The following is a 17940-nucleotide window of genomic DNA, read 5'->3' as shown; positions in this document are numbered from 1 at the left end:
ACAGCTCTTATGAAGTCTGAAAGATCCAAGAATCTCTCTCTGAAAGACAGAAGGGCTACCTGCTCTTCTGTCACTGCCTTCACCGCTATCAGAGGGTGCAGCTGCACAGCATTCACTCTGAGCCTACCTGCAGACCAGGACTGGATCCTTCTTCAGAGCGGGTCTCTGAAGTCCAGTGACTATGGATGGACATTAGGTGTGCATGGGTATGAGCCAGTTCCAACACTAGACCCCATGGCTCCTGAGGAGCTACTGAAGTTGACGAGCTGTAATTGTCATGGAGATTGCAGCAACCGGCGGTGCAGCTGTAAGAAGAATGGGGTCACGTGCATCTGGGCCTGTGGAGTCTGTAAATCATTACATGTAGAAACTGCAGTCATGACGTTGTTGAGTCTGAAGAAGACATAGACGATGACTCTTGAAGCTTCTGACAGGGTGAATGAGAAATAACTGAGTATTATATAAGTATGTGAAATAAAAGCTACTGTGAATGTAAATGTAAAAGTGAGTGTGGCTTTTTCAACAAAGAAGTGTTTGTGGTGAAATATAAATGCTAACAATCAACTCAGAATCATGAACAAACCCTGATTTGACCCCTCATAAGTTACTTAAGGCTGATAAAAAATTTTTTTAAAAATCAAGTTTTCGTTAATCGTTTATCGGTACCCTGACTTGAGCAGGTTTTTTAAGGTTTCCCACAGGAGTTGAACTTCAACATTTTAAAACATGTTATTACACACCTTTACCAACATATTGGTGAAGAAATTGTTTGGTAACGATTTAGTTGGCAGATATTCATATGTTTCCCTTACTATAAATAAATGACAATAATATCACACACATCTGAAAAGTTTCCTATTTTCATGTTTGATTTTCAACTGTGGAGTTGCAGAGACCTGCGCTAACTGGGTTGGACTCTTTATTTCAGTATCGACAATATTTTTGCTTCACTGAGGAGCTGCTGCACAATGTGTGCAATAAGCAGTGTAGAAGTTCAAAAGTTTATGGAAAATTTGGGGAGGAAATGACTCAACAGCTTCAAGTTCTTATGCTATGTCGCCAACATGTTTCCACATGCATGACTGTCATATCTGAAGAACTGGTCACCTAAAAGTTAGTCTTTGTTTTTGCCGCTGTACATCTGTCTTCCTTCAGGACCAATACAACTGAATTGATATGATTTTCTGTGCCAAATTATGCCAAATCTGATAGAAAAATGACCTATTAGAAAAGAAATTTGCCACACATATGCACGTATTTTAACCGACTGAATGGTCATGACAGTAGCCAACAGGGTTATGAGCCTAATCTGTAAATTAAAAAAGGACTATTGGTTTGCAGACCACCTATTTGATGCCTCAATTATGGAATTTGTTGTTGTTGATTTTTTTTAACCAGACATGACAAGTCAGGGTTAGGTCTTACACCATAGAGTGAATAAAAGAAAATCAGTTTTATACACTTAAGACACGTCTTCTGGTATATATATGCTGCATTCGATGGCAACTGGTAGCTCTGAATTTTGGGTGTCAAACTATGAAAAATTTAAGAAAATGTCATCACAAAGTAGGTTTTCAATCTGGGGGCAGCCATGGTTATTTATCACATATGCTTCGACTGTGCGGAGGTCCAGTAAAGGCCATTTTTCAACAATACCAGAGCTGCCACATCATCTATTCTGAGGTCAGACTTCCCTCTTTCAAAGCGCTTCAAATGCAGCAATACAGTAATTCTCGTCTGCAGCTGTGTTTCTACAACGTATTTCTGGGTACTTTTTTAAGTATTCAAGTTTTGTTTTTACTCATGTCCAGGTGGGGTTTTTTTTTTACTTTTCCTACAAATGGAAACAGCTTTTCTGAGTAAATCACACAAGCGATCAGGTGTTTTTGCCTGTGGTGACTCTGGACAGCCTGAGACGTGGCTGATATCAGCACACATGAAAGAATACTCACAACTTGCCTGACTTAAAACAGTTCCTGAGGATTTCACTCCAGTTTTTTTCCTCATAGATGAAGAAAGTTGTGTTTGTTTTTTTCCGTCTTCTTTGAGGTTTTTTTTTAATTTTTGGAGGGCAACAACTGGTTTGTTTCTTCTACTGATTTATTTGCTTTGTATTTTCTTGGTGAGAGTTCAGAAATTTGCTGCAAATTGCCTTGACCATTATGTACTAACATGGCTTATGATGGTAATACATGAGAAATATCAGCCTAATCTTTCAGCTGAAGTGAGCGTATAAACATTTCTTAACGTAGCCTTTTTGAGTTTAATACTCATAATGAAACGTGTGCTTTTATTTTTAGCTTTGATAATTGAGTAGGGATGCAAGAGTCACTGAATGCTGCTACGAGGGCTGAAACTAAAAACTGCTGATTAATCTTTCGGCTATTTACAGGATTACTCACTTAGATGCTTGGTCTAGAAAATGTCAATGTTTCCTAAAGCTTAAGATGTCTTCTTTTGTCCACAACCCCCCAAAAATACAATTTAGTGTCACTGAGAAGGAAGATATTTATATTTAAGAAGCTGCAATCAGATAATTTTGACTTCTTTGACAAAAAAAAGTCCCTTAAAACCAATTAGTTGATTATCAAAATAGTTGTAATTAAGAGTAAATTAGGAGATCTAATTTAATGATTGAGTAATTGTTGCAGCTCCAATACCTACAGAAATCAACTCTTACCATTCACAGTCAGGCGAATCCCTTCGTTTACCAAAACCTTGCCTTCTGAGCGCTCGGTACAGAAATACAGCCCAGCGTCCTCCTCTTCCACCCTGTGAATCTTCAGACTAACCAGCCCGCTCTGCTGGTCTCTCTCCCAGTTTATGCGACTGTTTGTAGAGTGGAAAATGATTGAATCTCCTTTTAATTTACTCTGTTTTCCTGTGAGCAGAGGCAGCAGCTGGTCTGAACGCAGCAGGTACCAGGTGATCTCCACGCTGGACGTCAGGTTGCAGGTCAGAGAGACGTTCTGTCCAACCTGGACCTCAGAGGCAGAGTGGGGAACAGGTGAGGCTGATGACAGAGGACATCCTGCAGCACCTGAAGAGAGCCGACAGGTGAGGCTGACCTTCAGCTAAAGATCAAATATCGGATAGTAAACACATGACATTCAATATATGGAATAACAAAGCCGTGGTCAGAGGTATGTGGATGCCCCCTCCGTCCATAATCGGTTTGGTTTTTTTGCTTCCTTTGGTGCCCTCTGCTGCAATGTATCTAAATTTCAGTGCTAATGTACACCGCTCCTGGTTTTTCTTTGGCAAAGTTGTACTTGTGGAACCTGTTCTGATGTGGAGCTGCGTAACCAGCGTTCATTTCCATCATCATTTAGTGAAACCACTGCACCATCATAGACAATAGACTTGCATCAAGTGTTGGCCATAAAAACAACAAGCATATCAGGGCATCCTAATGTTTACCTGCAAGCTTTTCACATCTTATTTACAACATTTACTTACGAGGAGCCTCCTAATTTCCACATGTTTCTGTGTTTGTATAAGAAACAAGCAGAGCTCCCGTTCATTCTTACAGGAACCTCGTGTTTTCTGACGCGTTTGCAAAACTCCCATTCAGAATTTGCCTCAAGTACACTGAAAAAAACGCTTGTAATGGATCACAGAGAGACCTGATTGTGTGTCAGGAAGCTGGAAAAACCCATTAGCTAAAAGGCTATTCAGTTGTTAGACTATATTGACAGTCAAATTGTGCAAATGTATGATTACTAAAGAAAATAATGTAGGTAGTTTAACACATGTTAGCTATGCAACGTACAGAGAACACACATACTGTAGTGGTCCATAAGTCAACCTCCTTACTTATTTCTCGACATGTGTTATCGGTCCTGTTTCAGTGACAGTAATGCTCTTGGTATGTTCCATAAAACTGGAAGGTAAAACTGAAAGCTTCAGGTTAGCCTCTCTCCCATGGCTCCAAAGATTCCATCTGTCTGTCATAAAGTGTATTGCCTTGTGTTGGACACCAGGGGGCGTAATCCAAATTTTACACTGATTTACGGACATGAAGTAAAACTGCTTAAAAACGAGGCAGGTGAGGAGCTCGGACTGGGAGTACCTCGAGATTCCCTTGGAGGAACCTGCTTAACCTGCTGCTACCGAGACCTGACGCCAGATAGGTGACATGAAATTAATGCTTACTGAAACTGAACAGAGTTACACGAGTGAGTTGTGAATTCTGTGCAGATGCTGATTAATGAAAGATCAACGCAGATATGCTCACTGTGTTTCAGAGCTGTACCTCTTTTTTTCGTTTGTGGAAACAAACAGAATGATTCGAACTTTGGTTTGCAAATCAAAATAAAACTGGTCCTGCATTGGTAAAAATGGCCCTGATGGTATTTTAGACCAGTGGTTCCCAACTCGAGGATAGGTATCCCTAAAGGCATTGAGATACAGAACATAGAAAAACACTTAAATAAGTTTTGAATGGTACTGTTTAAAATGAGTATTTAGCATTACGTCTCTGAACTGACCTAATAAACTATCTGGAGTTGCAGCTGTTTGTAAAAAATATAATACTTATAGAGTTTTACTTTGATACCAAAGCAAATGTTTTTTTTCAGTACTTTGAAAGAAGCATCTTTTATTGTCTCTAAACATTTTTTTATGAAGCAAATAAAGCCCTGAAAAAATGCTGTCCAAAAGGCGAAAAACATTTAATTTGCCAATTTTAGATTTAAGTCTTGAACCATCTCTTCAGTGAGAAACTAAGCATGGATACCCAACTGTTCAGAGCACTGACTGGGGTTTGCTGCCCATCTAGCTCAAGCTGCATTCAGCTCCACCCACCCAGCTAAACTAAGAAGATTGTTATTAAACCAGGAGCTTCCGTGCCCTCATTTTCACACCTGCCAGCTTGTTTTCTTTCAGTTTTGGTGTGAGATGCAATCAGAATCACAGACAAAAAAAGATATAACAGAACACACTGGCCATGAGAGTCAAGTGAAGGTCACAGACAGACTCTGGCATGTGAGTGTGCAGAATCCTGCCTGCATTTAAGTGATAAAGCATTAACTTACAAATGAGGGTGAGGATCCAGGTGAGAGCTGCCATAATTAGACTAAATGCACAGGTGTTGTCCAGGTGTGGTGCACGGGTCGGCTGCTGCAGGAGGACTGATGAATGCTTGGACTATGCAGGCAGTGATTGCAGCGTGAGGAAGTGTGGGGGATTTTACATTTTAGAGACCACCAACACGTCTCAGCGGAAAACAGAACAGTGAAGCCTTCTTCCTCTGAACTCCTCACTCAGCACATTCACTACCTTCCCTTCGCCTCTACAGGCAAACACAAAACTGTAGGAGCTATAAGTTTCGTTTCTCGGCAGATCTGTCAACACAGTTGGAGGCTGGCTTCAAAGTAAAACTACTGTCTGCTGTTTAGTATTTTTCTGTTTGTTTTTTTATGAATTAACACAATTACTTAACTGTGATCCTACAGGACAATTACACTAAACAAAAATACAAAGGCAGCATGTAAAATTGTGTTAAATTCCCTTCATTCTCTTTTACCATAGTGGAGTAAGTATTTGGCATCTCTACATGATACCACAAAGTATGAACTGCACTGGAAATCGTAATGAGCAGATGGAGAGTAGACTCTTAGACCAGAAGTCACAAATCAGAAAGAAGCAAGGCTGCACGTAATTACTAATCTGTTGGTGCATGTGTTTCCTGTTTTGTCGGCAACCCAAAGATATTCAGCTTATTGTTATAGAGGAGGAAAGAAACCACAAAAATCTTCACATTTAAGAAGCTGGAATCAGAGAAGTTCAGAAATCAATTGTCAAAATAGTTTCATGTAACAGCTGGCAGATAATTAAGTACTCGTACATGTGTCCACCATTTGCATGACGTGTTGCCATCATTTTGCAAAGCATTGTTAACAAATTTGTCAGTACAGCTTGTTTCACTCAAGGCTCGTTGAAGTTTGTGGACATTTGGGGAGAGCGGATCATGTTGTCGGACATCCAGAACTGTCTAAAAGTTCCTGACCCAGCATTACCATTGGCCTGTTTTATTTATTTTTTGTCTTTTACTTGTCATCTGTGGCATAAAACTGCCTTTTAATGTGGCTTTTTGTAGTCACTGGTCTGAATCTGACTCAATCTAGTCCTTTTACTTTAGATCCACACTTGACTCGGGTGTGGATTAACTCAGCGGTTGAGCAGCTCGGAAACATCACGAGCACAGTTGGCTACATTTAAGGATGTAAATTAGGTAAATGTTCTCTGATATATATTATTTTAGGGCCTTAACCTTACTATTTAAATTTGGTAAACTTTCTATAACATTGTGCCGTTTTAACATGATTTTTTTAAATTACAAAAAGTTCTATAATTAGTAAAATTGATATTTAAATTAGACAGATAAATTTTAATCCTATTTCTGTTAGAAAGCAGCACTGTCTGTTTTAAATGTGCTATATTAATAACGATGACTTATCTGTAACGTATAAGAGCCTGATTTGTGGATTTGCTAAGGAGCTTTTCAAAAGGCTACAGAGGCTAAAACTGCAAAACTTAATGAAAATAAAACATAATAAGGAAAATAAGACTTTAAGCCTGACAAGACACAGTATGTATTTTATTTTATTTTTTTTAAACGTGAGAATTTTTCAACCAGGAATCTGAAGTTGGTGCTTTTATTGTGGTGGGTGCCTACAGGAAATCGAAACTTACAGTGAGATATTAAAGTGCGGCTTGATCTGAGAAGAGAAACAGACTGTCGAGAACCCAAACACGGCGGAGGGCAGGGAAGAAGACTGGACTGGGTCTCCAAGAAGCGGACATCATGAAAACAGGCACCTTACGACTCTGGTGAGAAACACTGCACTTTATTCTGAAAAAAAAAAACACACCTGATTATATTTTTACTGACTATAGCATCATCATTATTATAATTTCCATGTATAATGCGCTTTAAAAGCCCGGCATGTGTTTGTATGACGGGACGTGGCAGCAGCTGGGCGCATTCTGCAGGAGGGAGGATTTAAAGCAGCATTTAGCGCGCTGTGGGTTTGCAGAGCTGCAGGATCGGAAGCTGCTTGAGTTTCGTTTCAGCGGAAAAAAAAGGGGCGTCAAGGCGCCACAGTTCATTCACACCTCGTCTGTCATCGTTTAGTTTCGTTTCTCTGGAGCGGCTCAACAGTTTCATGATTGCAATGTTGGATCCGTGTTTGTGCCAACTGCCGATGTGATGACTGGCCAAGACTAATACCTGAAATCCTCCTGAGTGTGAATGCATGTAGAGTTTGAAAGCTTTATCCACATTTTAACAAACAAGTTAAAGCTTTAAACTACCCAAAATATTATATATATATAATTTTACAGCTTTTTTCCACCCTTATGGTCCCTTCTAATGAAGAAATTATAGTTTTAAAGGTTTATTCCACCCAAAATACTACGTTCTGCCTGAGTATTTACCAGTTTCAGAGATCTGTTCCACCTGTAATGCTGCTTTCTTTCCAAGTATTTATGCTTTTATAGGTTTATTCCATGCAAATAGTCCTTTTTAACGAACACGTTATGGTTGTAGAGGTTTATTCCACCTAAAATACTACTGCCTGTCCAAATATTTATAGTGTTGAAAGATTTATTCCATCCAAATACTACTTTCTGTACAAGTATTTATAGTCTTAAAGGTTTTTTTTCTACTCAAATAGTACTTTCTAACTAACAAGTTATGTTTTTTTATTTTTTTTAAAAGGATTCCACAACACTTCATTCTGTCTAAGTCTTAATGATTTTAAAGGCTTATTTCACCCAAGTAGTACTTTTTAAGTTCTGGTTCTAAAGGTTTCTTCCAACCAAAACACTATTTTCTGTAAATATATTTATAGTTTTACAACTTTATTCCACCCAAATGGTAACTTCTGTTCCACAAATTATAGTTTAAATGTCTACTCCTCCTAAAATCCTAATTTCAGTATACATATTTATAGTATTAAAGGCTTGCTCCACCCAAATTGCACTTTCTGATGAACCAGTTAAGATTTTAAAGGTTTACTTTAAACCTAAAATCCTACTTTTGTACAAGTATTTATAGTATTAAAGGTTTCATCCACCCAAATCACACTTTCTAACTAACAGGTTATGGTTTATAATGTTTATAGTCCTGTATTAGGGTCTCCGAACAAAGAAAAGCTGCCTCTTTAGATTAAACAAATGTTCTTCACGTCATCTGGCCTAAAAATTAGTTAATGATAAACAGGGGTTCTGGATAAGTGGTGCTGAAAATGCTGCCCCCCTTTGCGGGAGCTACACACTCACAGCACTTGTCCACTGACCGGTGAGTTTCATTTCTAGTGAAACAGCTTAGTGCTGCCAGTCAGATCTCATATTACACATAATTGAATACAGGCCAGTGGGAAGTTAATGCTGTTTAAACAGACAGAGTAAACAGGAACATAATCTAACCTCATCCTGTTTTTCACATTCACATCTGATTTGCTTTAATGCAAAACAAAATTCATAGTACATGCAGGCTTTTCTACATTAATAAAATGAGTTTTAGATATTAATCACATTGAAAAAAAACAAGCCTTTCTCACATTTGGGATTTAAACATTGGGGATTATAGCTCTATAACTGTATGATATTCTAGTTTTTCTGTCTTTCATGTTTACAGTGACCTTTAAGCTGAATAAAGACTGTTATCTTTATTACTAGTTCTAATCTGATAATAAGTGTATTTTCGGATACAGCATTTACTAATCAGATTATTCTCTAATGTGGTGCTTTCTCTTGTGTCTTGCAGGTTTTTCATACATCTACAATGTCTCCTGACTGGACATGTAGTCGGTACGTATCCAGCTACATGACAAACACTGCAGAGGTCACACAGCTGCACCGACAATGAAAGCTGTCACTGGTATTTAAATAGCACATCGACTCTGAGCCAAGTGCTTTCCAACAAAGAAATAAGATTAACAGTGAAGATTTACAGTTCAAATACTAAGATTATTGTTATTATTACTATTTAAAAAATAAAAAGACACTATATTATATATCCTACCAAATTACCTGACTAATTTAAATAATAAGGTTAAGAACCTCCAAATATTTTACATGGAAAACTCAATGAATCCAAGGATTCCCTGTAAGCAGCAGATTGGTGACAGTGGAGAAGAAGATGTAGAGAACATCAGCAGAACCAGGGTTGGGGAGGGGCAGGTAACCATCTGACTGCTTGGGCTGAGGGTCAAACAGTCATTTCTCAGCTACTTTTACTTTTACTTCCTGATTGGTGATTTGCTCATAGACTGTTGATGGAATACTTTTACTGGCAAGAAGTAGTTAATCAACATCAGAACAGAAAATACAATATGTGCTCCTCTTTAAGTACTTTTTGGTCTTTACACAACCATGTCCCATGCTGGACGGAATAATAGACTTTATATAAAACATGTAGGTGCATTTTATTTACTTGTTTTGATTTTGGATGACAACTATATTGAAGAGATGTTAAACACCTGATGAGCCTCAGACAAAGCGTACATCCAATTTGCTTCATTGTTCGTATTGATGACATATGGTTTGTGAATGCAATGCCCTTCCATACTAATGTTGTAGTACTGTATACAACAGTTTAAGCATCTTTCTGCATTCAGTTCTCTTTACTTGTAATATTTTAAATACATTTTTCTGATTATACATCCACCCAAGTTGCATTCTGAATGCAGAACTTTTATTTATAACGCAGTCTCTTTACAGTGTAGACTTTGTACTGTCTTACAAACTAATCTGGGGTTCTCTTTAACACACTGAACAACCTTGAACAAGCTTTCTAGACCTGTAAATACTTGTTATTTTAACACAGCATATTTTTCCTTTATTACCTGCAACTCTTCTCCCAGACTCCTCCTCTCTGCCCTCCGCCCGTTACGTGTCTGTAACCTCCACGGTGGGCAGCCAGGCGGTTCTTCCCTGCAGCTGGAAGTCCCGTCTGGGGGAGGTGGCTCTGCCGGCCTGCCACGTCCAGTGGGCCTCGCTGTCCGACACCGTGTTCGAACAGTGGGGGGAGGCCAGGTGGCAGGCGGCGGAGTTTAAGGACCGGGTGAAGGTGCCAGAGGAGAAACTCGGATCCGGGGATTGTTCCCTGATCATCAGCGACGTCCAGATCGGAGACACTGGCAGATACGAGAGCTTCATGGTGGTGGATGGAGAGAGGTCCAAAGGAACCCGGGTGTTCATCCAGAGCGTCAAGCTGTCCGTGTTCGGTTAGTTTGGGTTTGGCTGAATGTTTCATTTTTGTAAGATTGCTGAAAGATATATATTTTCAACATAAATGCTGTTTGTAAAGTAAAGCAAATGAAGACAACTACAACTTTTCTTGTTGCATGGTTCTCATTTTCTATGAGTGATCCACTGGAGAATTCTGTCTGATAGAACATTATTTATTTGGGCTCTAGGATACTTTTTTAGTTTCTTTTAAAGCTTTATTTAAAAGATAGTTAGTTTTACTTGAATGCTTCACATGTGCATTGCTGAATGAGCGAGGAACAAGACAGGAACACTGCTTGCAAAAAAGAAACGCAATGCCAGCTGTACGGCTGCACAATTATTTGGAAAATTAATCATGAACACAGTTGAATCAACATGATCAACCGTGATACCGACATAAATGCTCCACCTTATTTAAAACTCATTTTTGGTCACATCTGTCTGAGCTGCTATTTGGTCTTTGTTTCTCGTGTTTTTAACCGTTCTCTTTTAATATGTATTCTACTTTTGTCCAATTTTTTTCATCTATTCTGCTATCTTTTTTTTTATGTTGCTGATTTAACATCTTTTTGTCTCATTCCCTCTCATTTTTTATACTTTGTCAGTATTTTCGACCTCTAAATCTCCCCCATCCACCCCTCATGACTAAACTAAACTTCTATTTCTCATGACTTATATTTTCTAATTTACTGTCCCTTCTGTGGCATTTAACAGTCTGCCTTTTGTTTATTCTCATCACTTTTCTCAGAGTTTCAGTTGCTTTTATTGCCTGCTGTTTATCTAATTGTTTCTCTTGTTACCATTTCTCATCCGTCAACTTTTCTCACCATCAATACTACATTTCTGCTCTCATCATGTTGCCCTCCTTTTCAATTCTTTCACATCTTGAATCTGCCGATTGTTTCTCATCTACTCTCATTTTGTCCGCTCTCATATCTGACCTCTTCTGTATTTGTCCCTGTAGATCCTGATCTCTTTTCTGTGGATGTTTTTTTTTTTTTCAAACGATGAATAGTCATTATTTTTTCCCCCCCTTTTAGACCACAAATCCCATCAGTCTCGTCGTCCTGGTGGGGACCTGGTTGTGGAGCTCCACACACCTCGCTCCATAAGATTGGTCTTCCAGGCCAGGTAAGCTTCTTATCCACTAACACAGCAAAAAACACTACGTCCTACCGATTCTGCTCACAGATGGAAAGTGTTGGTGGTGGATTCGTGGGGCTTATGATGTTCTTTTTTTTTTTTTTTCTGTCCTTTGCAATCCTTCATTTCTTTGTTTGCCTCGTCTCTGCTCCCACGCTTGTGCTTTTGCCTCCCTGAAGACAAAAGGCGACTCCTCCTCTGTAAAATTACTGCTTGCGTCGAGCCACAGTAGATTAAATGCTGCTGGTAATGTTATGACTCACAATATAAAGTGCGCTTACAAAATAGACGCTAAGTAGATGGAACAGACAGCTTGTGGAGTTTTCGGGAAAAAAAAGTGACTTGTATATAGCAGAACTTTCCAAAGTAGGTGGGTTTTTTGGAAATAAACCCACATTTCTGCTATTAAAGTCGCCTTTACATTTATAGCTGCGGTGCGGGTGAGGCTCTAAACTCATTACCATAAGGAACAGCTTTGATCTTAGCGAAAGCTTACTTCCGGCGCCGTCTTGGGTGGCAGTCAGTCAAAGGTGCTTTACGTGTGCATGTCACTTTTTCTGCCCTTTATTTATAAACCAAAGTAGCAAGCTACATTTGGTCTCAGTAGAAGATGTAGATTCGGACTTTGTTTCATCTCTCAGTCACCTTTGGTGTACTTTGTCATGCCGGATTTTACCAACGGATTCCTGTCCTAGTGTTGGAGACCCAACGTCCTACTGTTTACACCAGGGACCATCTGATGAACCGCTGACAATGTGCTGTCGCCGCCATGTGAACCGAAATCCCCGGAGAGCTGAAAAGGACCGACCACATCTTTTTATATCACAATGGGTCTCTGGAGAATAGGATGGATGAGCTAATATCACTCACAAAGAGCGGCAGACTGTTTCGTAAGTGTTCTATCATGTGCTTCACGGAGACATGGAACTCTATCGTGAGTTGAGCCGGCTTCCAGTTGGTGCAGACGGAGGGAAGTTCCAGAGAGAGTGGCAAGAAGATGGGAGTCACTTTCTACGCGAACAACAAGTGGCGCAACCCTGGACATGTTACCATAAAGGAACGTGTGTGCAGCCCGGACATCGAACTGCTGCCGGTAAGTATCCGTCCACATTATCTACCCAGAGAGTTTTCTTAGACCGTTGTGATAGTTCGTACTGTCATCAACTCTGTAACCGCAGCGCTACAGACGCTCCACCCCAGTGCCTTCAGAGCATCTCTGGGGATTTCACTCACGTCACTCTTACATCAGCTCTTGAAGTGGCCAAAAATTCTACCAAGGTCAACTCAAGACAGGTAAGAAAAATGGGCAGAAAAGTCTTCAAATAACGCTTTTGAGTCAGGCAGAGTCTGGTGCACAAAGGTTTCATTTGTCAAACAGCAGTAATTGACCGCTCAAACCATGAGTTAGTCCCAGGACTGAACTAACCGCTCTTCTCTCAGACTGCTGTTTTAATTTTCTTTGGGTTTCTTTGGATTGCCCTCCTTTTTTCTTTTGAAAGTCTATATTTGGACCGAAATTAAAGGTGTGAACTTTGAGGTTGTCTCTGCCCTCAGCTGGGACATGCGTTGGTAAATTCTATTGGTATCATGACTCAGCTTATTTTCTGTTTTACCAGTCTTCTGACCTTGACACCGATTTGCAAGTGTTAGAGCAGCAGTACTACACAGATCCTTCGGCTGCCTCTACACTCTGCCCACCTTCAGTTTGTTCATTGTAACACCAACAACAACAGAACCCTTGGCCTGCTCTATGCTAATGTTAAGGAAGCATACAGCTCCATGGCTCTCGCTACTCTGTGCAGGTCAGATCACAATCTGGTCCACCTCGAGATACTTTAGTTAAAGAAGTTGCTGCTGGACTTTGAAGGAATTTTGCTTGTACATGTGTTCATCGATGGAGCCCAAACACTAAAGGAAGTCGTACCGGCGCAGTTCTATTAAAGTATGAACAAAGTCGAGTCCACGTGGAAACCATGAATTGGCCTTAACTCTCTGTTCACCTTCAGCAGAGGATGTGAGGAGAGAGTTTAGCAGACTGGACAGCCTCAGACTGCTGACAGGATGTGGCTATCAGCTCTGTGTGTTTGTTTTTTTCGCACATTTCAGCCTCAGCTTGATGATCATCCCCGCTCTGTCTACGACATCATGCCTGGTACCTGTGTCCTCAAAAAAAAAAGCACCCAAACACTCTCAGTGACGACAGACCAGTGGCTTTGGCTTGACATCTAGAGATGCTTGTCAATAGTTGAGCCATCGCTGGACCCCCTGCAGTTTGTGTCCCAGCATCACATTGGACTGGAAGACGCCATCGTCTTTCTGCTCAAAGGGCTTCTTGAGAGTCACGTACTTTGACGTTTCCAGTACTTTTAACAACAGAAGACCTGCCATGCTCAGCATTACACTGCTGGAGATACAGGTGGAAGCTCCACTGGATCTCCAACTACCTGACAGGTTGGCCAATAGTAAACCCAGTCGTAATCAAGAGAGCAGGGGCGGACGTTGTCAAAGACTGCAATAAACTAGACCGGACTACAAATATGGAAGCTCTGTACAAGCAAGGTCAGTGCAATCTAGAGACCGAGATCTTTCAGCATCTGCAGAACCATGCTGCAGATGTTTAATCACTCGGTGGTGGCCAGCGTCATCTTCTAGGCGGTAGTGTTTTGGGGCAGCAGAGTGAAGGCAGCTGATAGCAACAGACTGAACAAGCTCATCGGGAAAGCTGGTTCTGGAGGATGCTGAGGATGAAGCCTGTCATCACCTGAACGCCACGCTGGCGTCACATCAGAGATCAGAGCAGCTTCAGCCGTAGACTAAAACCACAGCACAGAACGCCACAGGAGATGTTTTCTACCGTCAAACTGAACTGCTCACCTTTCCACAGAATCGACAGCTAAACCATCGCACACTTAGAGCTGAACAATAAATCAACATCATTTGCGATATTAATTTTCTCAATCGCTAGTGCGGTATTGGTTCCAGTATCATGTAATTTCTCATGTGCAGTCCATGTAAGGTGCAATATTTCATCATCATGTGTGACATTACTAATCATCTGATTATCATTCCCAGCATTCCTTTATACTTTTCTTATCTTTTAACACATCTTAAACTTTGCTCCACAGGAACAGCTCCGTGTGGTCGGACGTGTGGATGAGGGGGGATAAAAACAGCCAGCGTCTGGAGAAAGATCCTCTGCTGGAGCAGCTGACCATTAAGAATCTAAAGAGCTCCGATGAAGGAACGTACAAAGTTCTGGACAATCAGGGCCTCGCCATCAGCACCGTGCAGCTCTCAGTGGAAGGTTGTGCACCAAGTCATGTCTGATACCATCATGTCTGTGTGTTGGTTTAACAGAAAAAGAAAATGTTTTGGACGTTATTGTAAACCGTAAATTGTGGTTTTATAAACACAATCTAAATGCTGTCCAAACCCAACGCAAAATCCAAACGTAAAGACGTTCAGAGATTTAAATTAGACTCAAAACAGGAAACAGAGTATCACTGGATAATCTGTAACTCATTGTAAATCACAACCTAAAAATAATCTATTTGTGGTCTTTGTTTTGAAACTAAAAATAGACTAAAAACAAACTCTTGACTATTTTGTCTGATGAAGGTCTAGCTGCGAATTGTTGAGTTTTTTGTTTTTTTAACCTTCTGAACCCAAAAATGGGGGGAAAAAAAGAAAAGACATTTCAGGTGTCAGAATCAGAAATGAAAAACGAATCAAACATGGTCGTCCAATCAAATGTTGCTTTTTTGGGGGTTTTTTTTTTTTTTTTTTTTTTGCTCCCGATCGAAAAATGAGAAAAACAAATTTAAAAAAAACAAACAAAAAACAACTCCAATGTAGTTTTATGTAAATTCCATCTATCTACCCATCTTCCCCCTGGTATCGATCCTGTGCTCGCAGAATGTTCTACTTTTAATAAAACTGTCATCTTTACATGTTGATGTTTTTAGACAAAAAAACAGACAACAATTTTGTTTTTCATTTTTGGTTTAAAATTGAGAAGACAGAAAAAGAAACACGATTTCTGTTTTTGGTTTCCAAACGAAAAATGGAATCACCAAAGAACAAAAAAGTCCGACTGGTTTATCGTTTTTTGGTTCGGACGCTTAAAATAGTTTTTCTCTCGTTTTTATGAAACAAAGAACAGTCTGAAGCAGCTCTTTGGATTTTTTTTTAAACTGTCAGCTTTAAATGATGTGTCACACTCTGATAACACAGGAAACATTAAGACAGTTGTCTTCTGTGATAAGATGAGTGTTGTTTTTGTTTTTATAAGTATTTGTCCTGAAGTGGTGTTTTTATCTAATTATGTCTCACTTGTCCTGCAGAAAATTTCACAGCTGCCAGAGTCGATAAGATGCTGGAAAATGTACCAACAGGTGAGAATATAACATTTACAGTCTCCCAGAATGTGTTAACAGTAGAGGCTGACACCATCATACAAATTATTATATACTCCCAAAAGCATGTTGAGAGTACAGGGAAATTTCACATTAAGGCTAACATACTTTTGGATATAACTGTTAAATATATACGTATTTATAAGATACGTGGATACAAACAGTGTGAAATTGTCCACCTTTGTTTCACTGTTGTGTTTTTAACTCAAATTGAAACACCTAAAGCGATTTAGACGAAGGAAAATCTGTTTGCACCCGACCTGGAATAATGCGCCTGCCCTCTGATGTCTTACAGATGCTGCCGTCCAAAGCAAATGCTCAATTCTTCTCCTCGTCTCTGTTCTTGTCTGGAGTTTCCAAATTCTTCGTCTTCTCTGAGACAGTTTCCTCTGCAAAGCAACTGCGCATACAGCAGACGCGAATCCCGAACACTACAGCCAGCTGATGGTGTGAATCCTTAATGTGAGTGTAAATGCAGAAAGACAGATCAGAGTGGGACATGTGATTCAAGCTGCATCAAGTGCAATTTTTGTTTGAAACCAAAAGCCAAAATTTTTAATACCACTTACAGATCTCTCCGTTAAATATGAAGCTCAGGGTAGCGTAGCTTAGCGTAAACACTGGAAACCATCTGAAATCATCACAATTTTTGAACTATTTGTGCTCAACCATCTCTGATTTGACAGAAAACATTCAGGCATAAAATCCAGATACTGATGAAGATATTTGAAATTTGATCTCAATATAGAAAAAACCTAGAGCTATATAATTTTTAAAAATTGCCTGTCGACGCACTTTCAGCCCGCTGAGATTTGAGTCTGTGTTTGAACAACAACATCTTAAATATAAAAGCCTAGAATTTTCCACTGTTATTTCCCATCCTGCCATTCAAAAAATGAAATATTGGACAAATAGATCAGATAATTTCTGATTATGGGTGAGTTAAAATATGAAAAATAAAATATGAAGATGTCATGAAAAGTCCCATCTTTAAACACAAATTAACAAAAACGTCACAATGCAGAAGTCAACTCGTGATATTTTCTGAACCGTACGTAGTTGCACGTCACAATAATACAAAACATACAGAATACTTTTTAATATTACAAACTTGGTAACAAAAATGAAAATCAAGTTATTTTTCTTTCATAACCGATTGAGCAGATTTTTCAAGTTGGACCACAAAAATAGAATTATTTCGAGATGGTCTAATCCAAGTATAACAGAGTTCTGGAGTTTCAACATGTTTCTCCAAATAAGTCATGAATCATCACTGCATTAGATTATTAGGATTACATCAGTGTCATATAACCAAACACACTGATCTGTTGGGATAGTGGGGTGTTTCTAGTGGGAAATGTTCATGCCTTACATATATGGACTTACATGAGCAAGACTTGAGTGGCAAATTTATCCTCAAAAAATAATGTAAATTTACCACTGAAGTCTTGCACACATACGTACATCAGTGTGCCATTAAATTTGTCAAGGAGTGAACGTTTCCCACTGGAAAAATCCCACCATCCCAACAGATCTGTGTGTTTAGTTATATTATACTGATGATCCCAATGACTAAATGTAGAATAATTGGTAAAGAAATTACACAAAACTACAGGACAAGTTTCCTTCAAACCAAAAGGTTAGTTAACACCTAGAAAGTGGGGTCCGAAAATGTATGAAAATGCTCCTATGAAAAAGAAAAGAAAAAGTTCTTAGGTATTTGGAGAACCATTTTGAAACTCCAACAACTCTGCTCTATCCACCAATATTTCAGTTTTTGTGATACAACTGGTCAAACCTGCTCAATCTGTTAAAAAAAAACTACAATTACTTTATTCTCATTTTTTGTGACCAAGTATTTAATAAAAGTATTCCAGATGGTTTGTTTTGTGTTACTGTGACATGAAACGACAGAAATATCACGAGTTGCCTTCTGCAATATCGAAACTTTTTCTGACGGCTTCAGTTTTGTTGTGTGTTTCAAGTCATTGATAATCAGAGACTAGTTGATTTACCAATATTGGTAAATTTGGCCAGTATTGATTCTGAATCAAGGTCATGATGGGAAATAACAGTGACAATTTAAGTTTCTGATTTGTAACAGTTCCTGAGATATTATCGTTTCAGTATAAATTTCAATGTG

General features: G+C 39.3%; 2 protein-coding genes across 2 annotated transcripts in view; one reads left to right on the top strand and one right to left on the bottom strand.

The window, feature by feature from the left end:
- Window positions 1-5261, bottom strand: part of LOC103374121 (uncharacterized) — a 14814-nt gene extending 9553 nt beyond the window's left edge. Inside the window, exons 1-2 of the mRNA XM_008304158.1 lie at window positions 5037-5261; window positions 2681-3040 (exon numbers count right to left, since the gene is read on the bottom strand). Of these exons, the coding sequence (XP_008302380.1) occupies window positions 2681-3040; window positions 5037-5070 (394 nt within the window). The 5' untranslated portion in view covers window positions 5071-5261. The remainder of the gene's footprint in view (window positions 1-2680; window positions 3041-5036) is intronic.
- A 1480-nt stretch (window positions 5262-6741) lies between these two features.
- igldcp (Ig-like domain-containing protein) lies at window positions 6742-16754 on the top strand. Its single transcript, XM_008304156.1, has 7 exons — window positions 6742-6834; window positions 8774-8817; window positions 9873-10235; window positions 11280-11370; window positions 14508-14686; window positions 15726-15776; window positions 16093-16754. Exons 1-7 carry the CDS (start codon window positions 6809-6811, stop codon window positions 16173-16175), a joined length of 837 nt encoding a protein of 278 aa, XP_008302378.1. The 5' UTR covers window positions 6742-6808; the 3' UTR covers window positions 16176-16754.
- Window positions 16755-17940: the final 1186 nt, after the last annotated feature.

This window comes from Stegastes partitus, unplaced genomic scaffold (assembly GCF_000690725.1).
Source record: "Stegastes partitus isolate 25-593 unplaced genomic scaffold, Stegastes_partitus-1.0.2 Scaffold2148, whole genome shotgun sequence".
Classification (NCBI taxonomy): Eukaryota; Metazoa; Chordata; class Actinopteri; family Pomacentridae; genus Stegastes; species Stegastes partitus.
Note: the sequence above shows the minus strand (reverse complement) of the source record. Positions and strands in the feature narration are given on the sequence as shown.

Excerpts from the sequence above, each read along its gene's own strand:
- igldcp (XM_008304156.1), top strand. The coding sequence starts at position 6,809 with ATGAAAACAGGCACCTTACGACTCTG. Across the intron at positions 6,835-8,773 it reads ACAGGCACCTTACGACTCTG|GTTTTTCATACATCTACAAT; the intron begins GTGAGAAACACT and ends TGTGTCTTGCAG. Across the intron at positions 15,777-16,092 it reads GCTGGAAAATGTACCAACAG|ATGCTGCCGTCCAAAGCAAA; the intron begins GTGAGAATATAA and ends GATGTCTTACAG.